Source organism: Mus pahari, chromosome 11 (genome assembly GCF_900095145.1).
Source record: "Mus pahari chromosome 11, PAHARI_EIJ_v1.1, whole genome shotgun sequence".
NCBI lineage: Eukaryota > Metazoa > Chordata > Mammalia > Rodentia > Muridae > Mus > Mus pahari.
Window position 1 is genome coordinate 54,731,450 of NC_034600.1, and position 11,879 is coordinate 54,743,328.

An 11,879-nucleotide genomic window follows, 5' to 3' on the forward strand; every position below is an offset into this window, starting at 1 on the left:
ATTACTGAATTAATCATTGCCTGTTACATGTAGTGAGTTCCAGGACAGCCAGGGCTACACAGAGAAACCCTGTCTCCCCAAAAAAAAAAAAAAAAAAAAAAAAAAAGGCAGCATAGAATATCTTCTATTGGTGGTCTAACAACAAATTTGAATGAGAAATTTTCAGGATTTTTGTCCCCACTGCTAAGCTGAACTAACTCTTCCCCAAAATTATCTAGTACATATAAATGTTTTTACTTCTAAATGTACACATACCCAAATAACCCAGTGAACAAGAATAAAAACAAAGGTATTCATTTTAAAATGCTAGGAACTGACAACAGTAAAAAAAAAAAAATTATTACAGTATTAATTATAAAAAATGGTATCAACTGTGAGAATCAAAGAGCTAGGCATGACATGACAGGGCCACATTCTGAAGTGTGCATTTTCTGTCTTAATGACAGCCTCACACATAGAACTGCTGGGAGTCTAACTCTGTATGACTCGCTCAGCAACCTAGACAAGGCAAACTTACCCCAAATCTCAAAGTCAGCAAAAAGCCTCCTAGTAGCCAAAGAGGATGGCAAAAGCTCATGTGCTAAAAAAAACATGTTATATATAGTCTTTTGTTTGCTGTAATTCTGAAAAAGGAAGGGAAGAGAAGAGAGGGTGGGGAAGGGGAGGGCGGGAGGGATTGGATGATTCCAGCTCAGTCTTCTTGATAGACAGAGAACTAAAGGAGAAACAGGTGTTTCTGTAGGTCGAAAATGAAAAGCAAAACAGAAATGAGGCAGGGGAGCAGTCAAGAACCCAAAACCCTATAAATAGGTCTACACCGCCAAGGCATTCGCAGGCATAGCATACCACGAGATAATAATTTACAAGTTATAAAAATGTTAAACTATATTCCAAACACTCATGAATAATGCAGAAAACTAATGTTTTAATGTTTCCCTACAAAATATTTGAAGTAAAAAAAAAAAAAAACCTTTGAGTTATAGGAAATTTACTTTTTTTGGAATCCATTTATGTGAACCACCACTCTTTAGAGAATTGTATAATTATGTTTACATATGCTATTGATTATAAAGAGCCATCTGAAATCTGCCTAGCAGCTTTCCAGAAAAAAAAAGTCTGGAAGCTTCACCATGTTCCACACACATTCTAAGAGGAGAGGCTCACCAAGCCATGGAAGGCACCTTCACCTTCACACTGACCGGCAGACCTATGCATAGACACACAGGCTCTATATACTTAGCCCAGGTTCAGATCTGGAAATCAGCAGCATCCTATTTCTCAGAAATCTAAACTTCAATAGCAAGTTACTTGTTCACAGATATTTGTGGAGCACTCGACCTCCTCTGGCTCTTCTTCTGTATAGTCTTTCCATAACACCATGCCAAAACTTGGTTAATTTTTACTGTCTAATTTGTCTTTAGAGCCTATAAAAATTTAATGTTTATAATTTACTGAATTCAATCATCAGAATCATTTTTTATTGCTGGTCTTCATTTCCCAAGGTATGTTCCAGGGAACTCTACCCCAAGAGCACAATACAGGCTATTGCTCAGAAAAAGGCAAAGAACGGCATTGCTATGTTCAGTAAACACTAGGGAGCATGGAGGGGATTGTTTGGTTTTTCTTTAATATTATTTTCAGCTCTTTCATGCATCTATTCTTTGGTGCTGGCAGTCTCCAAATGAAGACTAGAAATCTTTTCTCCACAGACATCTTACACGCCCCAGCAATCTGAGACACACAAAGGAAACTCTAGCATAAAAATCCAATGCAGAAAGTCCCCAATGACTCAAATCTCATAATCTACACAATAGTGATTTGCAGAGCTTAAAACACACTGAAAATATATCAAAAAACAAAAACAAAACTTGATCAAGTCAGAAAGGGTTGGGTAGTTAGCTATAAGCCTCATGAATTCCTTTTCTACATCTTAAAAATCAGTTTTTATGAGGGGAAACAAAGGTATGAGGGTGTCATCTATAGATGTAGGTATTAAGAAATACCACACACGACATTTTTTTTGAAAGCTTCAAGGAGTTTTTTAAGCTAAAATAGCCCAATAAACAAACAGCACGTAGTACATACAGTTCAACAGTGTGTCGCATCTGTACACACAAGCTCACTCATGTTCTACTTTTGCTGTGCTATGTAAATCTTGTACATCTCATTTTATTTTACTTCTATTCATATCAGTGTTGTATAGGAACAAATATTTTCTTTATAACCACAACCCTACATAGTTCAATAAAATTATCTGTGTAGTTTATAGTTCATGCATAATTCATTCATAAAGCTCAATGGTTTAGAAGAACAAGCATGTACCATTTCTCACGTGACTACTAGTCCACTGAGTTGTCCCCTCTTGACTGGATTAACAAGTGTCAGCCCTTCCAATGTAGCCCAAGCTCTCCCACAGGTCTGCAGTTGGCTGACTTTCTAAGCTGGTCTGGAACAGCCCAAGCAGAGCCTGAACTCCTCCCCACTGGACCACTCCCCCGCAGAGGGCTTGATCAGATGCAGTGTCATGGCTGAAGGAATAGAAGCCTACATTAACTCTTCAGGTTTATGCTGGGAACACCATCATTTCTGTGATGCCGCTGGCTGCCTTAGATGAATGGTGTATGGAATAGCCCCTGTCCTCCTAATGGGAGTGGCCTAAGAAAAGATGCAGAAGAGACTAGCGAACAATACAGTCAGGATGGCTAAAGGTGACCCCAAGAAACCAAAGGGCAAGATGTCTGCTTATGCCTTCTTCATGCAGACATGCAGGGAAGAACATAAGAAAAAAAAACCCAGAGGTTCCCGTCAGTTTTGCAGAGTTTTTCCAAGAAGTGCTCTGAGAGGTGGAAGACCTTGTCTAGCAAAGAGAAATCAAAGTTTGATGAAATGGCAAAGGCAGATAAAGTACGCTATGATCGGGAGATGAAAGATTATGGACCAGCTAAAGGAGGCAAGAAGAAGAAGGACCCAAATAGCCCCAAAAGACCTCTGCCTGGATTTCTCTTATTCTGCTCTGAATTCCACCCCAAGATCAAATCCTCAAACCCTGGCATCTCCATTGGAGATGTGGCAAAAAAGCTGGGTGAGATGTGGAATAACTTTAGTGACAGTGAAAAGCAGCCTTACGTTACCAAGGTAGCAAAGCTGAAGGAGAAGTATGAGAAGGATGTTGCTGACTGTAAGTCTAAAGGGAAGTTTGATGGTGCCAAGAGTCCTGCTAAAGTTGCTCAGAAAAAGGTAGAAGAAGAGGAGGAGGAAGAGGAAGAAGAGGAGGAGGGAGAGGAGGAAGAGGAATAAAAACTCTGTCTCCTTGTGAATACCTTAGAGTAGGAGAGCACTGTGATTGACACATCTCTTATTTGAGTCGTGTCTATTGCCCTTGTTAGGTTTAATTACAAAATTTGATCACGATCATATTATAGTTTCTCAAAGTGTCAGTGGTTTACATGAAGTGGCCGTGGGTGTCCGGAGCGCCCTGAAACTGTATCAAAGTTGTACATAGCTCCAAACATTTTTAAATTGAAAAGGCACTCTCGCGTCCTCCTCACTCAGTGCACTTTGCTGTTGGTGTGACAAGGCAATTGAAGATGTTTCTGGCATTTTGTTCTCAACTCGTAAGGTCGTGTTAACTGTATGGTTGTTGGCTAGCCATCCTGAGTTGTCAGCTGTACATATCTATAGTTTGTAAAGAGGACAAAACAACCCAGAGGATCCTTGATGCTCCTTGTTTGGCGTGGAGGCTGGGAGGGGAAGATGCCCTTTGGAGGGGCCGTAGCTCAGGGTGTGCACTGTGAGGCTGGACCTGTTGATACTGCACGGGGCATCCATGTAGCTTCAGGTTGCCCTGTTTTTGTATATAGTGGCATAGCATTCTACTGACATTCTTAGTTGTGGATGGGGGAGGGGTCAGCTGGCATGAGAAGTGTGTGGAGTTTTTTCTTTGGTTAAGGGCAGTAGGTTTTAAACTTTTTAAAGAAACTGTAGAACTCATCTTTGTCAGCAAAGCAAAGAACGACTGCATCAATGGAAGTTCAAGAACCCTCTGGACCTAAACGCAATTTGCAACATTCTGTTATTTTTTGTATATTTAGAATGCTGAAATGTTTTTGAAGTTAAATAAACAGTATTACATTTTTAAAACTGAAAAAAAAAAGAAAAGAAAAAAACGCAGAAACTAAATTAACTAAATTTTAATGTCTCTCCTCATTTCACAATACGTGAAATTAAACGTAGGGCTGGTGAGACGTCATGCCAGCAAACATGACGACCTGAGTGCCAAGCTCAAAGCCCACACGGTAGGAAGAGAAAACTGACTCTCTGACCTCCACACACGAGCTGTGGTAGGGGCATGCCCACACCCGTGTACACATCCGTGTACACACCCGAGTACAGCATTAGATGGATGATAGGGGGATATGCATGCATGCATGTTTAAAATAAATAATAAAATACATAAAACCTATATATCTTTTACTTAGAAATAAAATCCTCCTGATTCTTCATATATTTTTACATGTACGACAGTAATACCTTTAAAGATCTACAATATGATTTCCTTTCATTCTTTAGTAAATCCATTTTCTCTCTCATTAATTTCCATAAAGCCGACTTACAGAATTTGTTTTCAAAGTCCCATCTGAAAGTCCCCCAAGTTCTCCCCAAACCACAGTACTGGCAGCCTCCCTCTCTCCTGCCTGCTGCCCACCAGGTACCGCTGCTGCGGAGTGTTTCATCTCGCCCGTGTGGCCTGACTTTCTGCAGACCACTGCAGCCTGGGGTGAAAGTGAACTTCTCTGTGGGTCTCAGTTTCTCCCGGTGGCTGCAGAAGGCTAGCCCTCAGCTTACAAACTGCTAGTCGGCACCCACTATTTTTCCCTCAGTGAATTACTGCATGTGTGCACTACCCGGCTGCCACTCTTCCACGTCCCCTCTCTCTCCGTCCGGATGACTGATGGAGTCAGACATTTACTCCCCAGCTTAAAAACCCTGGGATTCATGGACAAACATGTCACAGTGAGTTACTACAGAAAAGTAGATGGGATTAGAAGGGAATAACAAACACTGGGGAGATGACAAAACATAACCAAGAAAAAAAAAAAAAAAAAAAAAAAGGCATTAAAATGCAAACACTTGAAAGCTTTCTTCAAGACACGGCCCTCTCTTTTTGCTCAGAAAGCAATTTCCCACAGCTGAAATGTTTGCCAGTGTTTCGATATAGAGGGGAAACCTCACAAATTCTGAACTCAAAATCTGCTTTTCCCTTCACAATTATTAACTCTACTAGTAAGGCTGCACGGAACAGGACGCAGAGTGAACAGGGACTGTACAAAGCGAGGGAATAGCACAGCCACACAGAGACAGAGCAACACAGGCACCTCAGCTTACTTTACAGCCAAAGAAGGGGACTGTGACAGGTGAGATGCTCTCCGTTGCTAAGCTTCTGTGATTGTCACTTGCATGCAGAAGTGCTACTCACAGGAGGCTACTTTAACTGCTGCTACCCAGCAAACAGAGGGCGAGCATCTGAGAGCTGGAGGCACGTGTGCTTTAATGAACATGTTGCTCACAGACTTCTCAGATAACTTCTGAGGGATTCTTGCACTCATGTACTGATTGGCTGGTATGCTTGTTTGGGAATGTGTACAGGTGCACAGGCTACAGAGGACATATGGAAGCCAGGAGAGAGGAGTCCGCTCTCTCAAACCATGTAAACTCCAGACACTTAGCTACTATTGTTAGCTACTGAACAATCTCACTAGCACTTTGTGGGTTTTGTTCTAAAATAAAATATATCAAAATATACAGACTCACAGACAAAAAGAAGGAAAATGCCAGTTATTTCATTATCATTACAAAAATCATCACAAAGTACTTTCAACTCTAAGAACAAGCAAGAACTGTTTTTGAAAAACTCTACTTTAAAAACATGCAGAAACATGGGCACTGGCAGCCACATCTAACCAGTTTAGCTGTGAGAATGCTTGTTACTAGATTACATCTATCAACTGCAAGATAAAGAGGGGCTTTGAACTGAACGTTAATGTTCACAGCGGGGCTGGAGAGATGGCTCGGTGATTAAGAGCGATGCTGCTCTTTTAGGAAAGCAGAGTTCTAAGATCCTAGCGCCCAAATCAGGCAGCTAGCAGTTTCCTCTAACTCCAGTTCCAGGGTCTGATGTCCTCTTCTGGCCTCTGCAAGCACACATTACTATTAACAGACACACACACACACACACACACAAACTAAAAATGAGATAAATCTTCAACATGTCATATACTAGGTTGCTCAAACTGTAGAAACTTATTTTGTAATAGCTCCAGTTTGTTTCTTCCAAGGCCATTCCTCCTTGGCTTCCTGACTGCTACAGGCTTCCTTACTGTGGCATCCTGTGGCCTTTCTCTCAGAATATGCACCCCTCACACCTTTTTTTTAATAAGGATACCAATCATGCTATACTAGTCTCATATTCAGTCTCATATTTACTTCTCTTATGGCATTAACGCCAAAAATGGTTGCATTCTGAAATCCTAGGAGTATGGAGGCACAAAACCCATATATATTATGGGTTTTGTGCCTCCCTACTTTAAACATATCCTCCCTACTTTAGACAGATTCTATATTGAGGACTCAATTATATCAGTGCCACACTCTTACTCTGGGTCACACTCTTACCCTGGATCACACTCTTACCATGGGTCACACACACTCTTACCCTGGGTCACACACACTCTTACCCTGGGTCACTCTTACCCTGAGTCACACTCTTACCCTGGGTCAAAGCTACTACAAATTACAAAATAGATCCCCATCACATTTTATCAACCCACAAGTGAAGATAAATTCCTCTCGTGAGCATTTTTATCTTCAGTGTCATCTGGTTTTCACGGCCATTTACTTTCACGAAAATGTTATTAAACGCTGCTTTATGTGCGCCCCACTCTAGTAAAGTTGACAAAACAGAAAAGACTGCTATCTTCCCCTCTTCCTTCTTTCATTTCATGCCTGTGTTTATCTTTGGGTAACCCTGTCCTTTCATCTTGCAGTATTCACTTCCAAGGGAACAAAGGGCCCAGAAAGGCAGAGGCTCAGAGCAAAGTGTAATGGTCCAGACCTCAGCTCAGAACTAACTGCCATTCTAAGTCAAAGGCCAAGAAAAAGGCCAATCAAATTGCAATTGATGTGAATTTATTACTGACAGACCTCTCTAGGATGTGATAAAGGATATGGACAATGTAGTCTGTGCTTCAAGGTTAGTGTCCCCAACAGAACTACGGCTGAAGCACAGCCAACCTGTACAGTGATACAGTCTCATCTCAGATGGAGCCAGTCTTCACTGCAGAGATCCGAGTCACACTTGCAAAGCAACTTAGATCCTCTATTAGCATCAGTCTAATCCAGTGCGCCCCATGATAAACTCTACTGGAATTTACAAAATCTCTCATTTCCATAACATCCCTATTTGTTTAACTAAACTATACTGCAGACAGTAGTCAAAGCAAAGTCAAGAATAGGAACACATAAACACGAAAATTCCTACTACTCTACTCCTTACTTTATAGGGTTGCCATGATACAACTGTTAAAGAGAGTCTACTGAAGCATTCAAAACAGTACCAATACTCACGCGTCATTCGAGCAAGTCATAAATTCTCCTTTTATTTTGGGATGCCATGAGCCAGTATGAAGCATTGCTGTGTGGCCCTTAAAGAAGAGAGAGGAGAAGGGTTAAAAGGTAAAACACAGTGACATCATACATTTAAGAGTAAGGCACCCTTGAAATAGACTACCTTACTTATAAGCTAGTGTCATGCTGTACCAGCTTCATCTCAGACACGTGCTGGACTTCACTTGTTTCCCACTCTCTGACCAGTCTGGAAACCAGCAGTGCTTACCTGTCACCAGTTCCTAATAGGGACAGTAATTGGTATGTTCTCTTTAGGAAAAAAATAAGAGGAAAAACCTAAGGCAGACAAGGTCCTTCTTCAAAGTCATGACCTTTTATTTAATAGAAAATAATTAAAGAAATTAGGAAGAATGTACAAACAAGCAAAGCAAGAGACAAAGGTAGAAAATTCTTACATCCTAGAACTATGTTAACAATACTGATTTCACAACCTAGCTGTAACAATAAATATAAGAGGAAAAATATTTCAAACTAGCAGGGAAATTATCTCTACCTAAAATAGAGAACAGAAAAAAAAATACTAGAATCAAAGAAACATGATGACGATATAAATACTAATATACAACCAAATCAATCAGAATACACATCAAATACAGATGTACATACAAACACCTCCCACACCACACAATCCCAGGGACTGCAGTTAGAGGGAGTCAGGAGGTCGGGAGAGGCAGAAAAGAGGCTAACAGTTCTTATAGAAAATGACAGTATCTCTGACAAAGTCCAAAATAAAGCTATATAAGAAAAATATCGCTCTTTCAGCTCTCACTCTCTCTTATTCTCATCTCTAGCCCTCCTTCTCTCTCTCCCTTCCTCCTTCTCTTCACGTGGCCATGGCTGGCCTCTCTGTTTCTACCTTCTCTCCTTCCCCCTGCCTTTCTACAATAAAGCTCTAAAACTACTAAATAAATAAATAAAATCAGAGCCTCTCTGGAAAGAATAAACTTGAAATCGAAGTCTAAAAATCATTTCCAGCCCAAATTGTCCAGAATCCCCCCAACAGTATTTAGTGCCATCCTAGGGATTCTATGAAACAAACAGGGACCACCAAGGTAGAGTCCCTAGAATGCAGTGAGGAGACATGAACTGAAGCAACACCTAAGGGGACTAGATAAAAAGATGAGGATCTCCTCTGTGTCTGAACTTGCAACGATGTTTATAATTCTCCAATTGACATACAAGCACATATGTTCAATAAGGAAATTTTGATTTACAATCTCTAACTCATTTTCAATTTGCTTCCCAGTGAAGCTATAAACTTGGGAGTCATCCTTAAATACTCCCCTAGCCCTAATCCCCCAGTCTTCTAGATATAATCAAATTCTATCTTCAAGCCAGTCTCTTGCCAAGTCTATCAAAAATACTTCAAGTCTACATTCTTTCAGTACTAACACTCCTCTAGAAGCCAACATTATCTCATGCTTCTTCATCAGTTATTTTGTTATCAGTCTCTTTACTTCCATTCTTATCTCATGTGTTCCATAAAGCAATGAAGCCCATTTAAAGTACAGTTCTGTAGTAGCTGATGTAAAGACACAGGAGGACCACCAGAATGTACTGCATACACAAGAAACTGTCAAAGAACACAGTATACAGTTCTAATGCACACTCCTCATCTCTAATCCTCTACTAGCTTCCAGCACCTTTCAATAAACCCAAACAAATTACATTTTCTGCTTATTAGTTTCCTCACAACTTGACTGGGTTCCTTCCTGCCCAACATGCACCAGCTGCTGCCTGCCCTCCGGTGCCTGCTTTTCAGTGCCTCCCTTTTGCTTCCTCTACTACACAGAGCTCTCTCCACAGATAGCATTCTTTCCCATCTGCTGGAAGCCTTTCTGTTTTCATTTCCTCATGATTGCTCTTTCACTCTTCCAGCCTCAACTGGAAGTATTTCCCAGCCCTCTAAGTAAACACAGCTTACGTAACCCATGCTTCTTTTCCATGACACTCATTTCCCTAATTACAGCAATCATAGTATTAAAGTTAGGCCCTGGTTCTTCCTCCCAGCCCCATGCTCCCAGAAATAGGACTCAGACTCAAAATATATTTACAAATACATTGGCCATATATCTAGGCTCTTCTCTGACCAGACATAACTTAAAATGTCCCATTTATTCTAGCCTACATTCTGCCACCTAGCTGGTTACCTGTGCTCAGGTACCATGCCTCCAGTTCATCACATCTTTCCAGTGGGTCTCCAGCCTGATGCTATCAGAGAATCCTTTCTGTTTCCCGGATGTCCCACCTCTATCTCCTGCCTAAGCTACAGGCCATAGTCTTTTTAATTAACAGGTGATGCATCCATACAATACACAAGATGTTTTCTCTACAATAATGTGAGATTCTTCACTCATTGATTTGGCTTCTGAAAAAAAAAAAAAAAGTAAAATTTCACATATTCACAAGCAAACAAAGATAGGACAATCTAAGATCTAACATAAATGGAAAGAAATGAACCTTGCTGTGTTTCCAATAAGGAAGACATATGAAAAGCTAAAAGGAAGAAGAGAAAAGACTGCACCTGCAGTGGACTGGGCACTGGCCTCCAAAATCTGCTCTTACCCCAGGTCCTGGAATCTCTGAAGCAGTATTTTCAGAAATAAATAGGGATCTTGAGAGGTACATCTACAACGTAATTCCTACAGCTCAGGGGAAAAAATCCCAGAAGACAGAAAGAGCCAGAGCACCAGGATTCTGCAGAGCATCTTCTAGACGTGACAGGGAAGCTGCACCCAAGGAATCTCAAAACTATAGTTGCCTAAACATGATCTACATAATGACACCATCAGCCGGATGTGCCAGTCTGGATTAGAGAGAATTTCACAAGGTACCACTCCTAAGTAAGAGCTACAGGCAATCAATGGCTGATCAGAGAGGGGGAATTGAGGGATGAGCTCCCTGATGGGATATCCAAACTTAAGGAGTCAGACCTAAACACACCTACACAAGCAACCCAAAATGGACTCAAGTAGGGTGAGTGTGTGTGTGTGTGTGTGTGTGTGTGTATGTTCACACGCACGCGCACATGAGCGTGTGAGTGTACGTATGTGTGTGCACGTGCACATATGCATATATGTCTATCTGTCTGCCTGCCTGTCTGTCTGTGTCTGTATGTGTAAAACAATAATAACAAGGAAGAAGTCATGAATTTGAGAGGGTGGAAGGGACACTGGGGGAATTGGAAGAGGGAAGAGCAAGATGAAAATTATATAAATATAATGCTCATAACCTACACCCAATTGTGAATGTCCTTCTAAAAGAACGGAGTAGACTGCACAAAAAGAAAGCTATATGAAGTTGACAATAGAGTTATCTAGCCACAAGTCAAGGACATCAGAATTACCTTAGGAGAATTAAGCAAGGAAGGGGTACCCTCTTCAGCTATTGTAGGGAGTAGAATCGTGCTATACCTGTACTTCCTCATTTCTGACCTCAAGAATTGTGAAGGAATTAATAATGTTTAAAACCACAATATATGGTAATTAATTACAGTAGTCCACAGAAAGTAGAAAATACAGCTTAAGACAAAAATAGTATTGAATTCTAATTAATCCATTTGTTTTCTCTTTGCAGTGGCATGCATTAACAATTCTAAACTGCTTTCAATACAGTGAAGAATTAATCTCGTGAATAAGTATGCTGAGGCTGATGTGAATCAGGTTTCTCGCTGTTGGAGAAAACAGCTACAAAAACGGGAAAGAAAAGGATCATAATGAACTCTGTAGTGTTTTAAACTTATATGAAGATAAATAGAGGTGTTTATGTGTATACGGACATGCCATTCTCCTGCTCCATATGCTGAGTACCTGGAAACTACAGCGAGTCCAGCGAAGAGACCCTGAACTCTAACAATGAATTCCTAATTAAAAGAACCAAAGCTTCCTGGAGAAATGACTGACCACAGCACTGGAAAAGGAAGAAACATGAAACATCTCACTGCAGGGCTCAAGGACAGGCTGGAGGAGCCTCAACTTCTGGGAAAGTTACAATAGCAAAACAGTGATAGCGAGGTACTGTAAACCACTGGCTGCAGTAAGAACCTGAGTGCATACTATAAAACGAGCTAATTATTTAAAGTCTCAGCTGTGGTGGTACACACTCTAACCCCAGCTCTCAGAATAAAGCAAAGAGATTGTTGGAAGGAAGGAAGGAAGGAAGGAAGGAAGGAAGGAAGGAAGGAAGGAAGGAAGGAA

The 11,879-nt window shown here is 40.8% G+C and overlaps 1 protein-coding gene and 1 pseudogene across 1 annotated transcript in view; one reads left to right on the forward strand and one right to left on the reverse strand.

Moving 5' to 3' along the window:
• Nucleotides 1–11,879, reverse strand: part of Wdr70 (WD repeat domain 70) — a 200,156-nt gene that overhangs the window by 123,620 nt on the left and 64,657 nt on the right. Inside the window, exon 9 of the mRNA XM_021208261.2 lies at nucleotides 7,624–7,700. Within this exon, the coding sequence (XP_021063920.1) occupies nucleotides 7,624–7,700 (77 nt within the window). The remainder of the gene's footprint in view (nucleotides 1–7,623; nucleotides 7,701–11,879) is intronic.
• Nucleotides 2,676–3,297, forward strand: LOC110328804 (annotated as a pseudogene).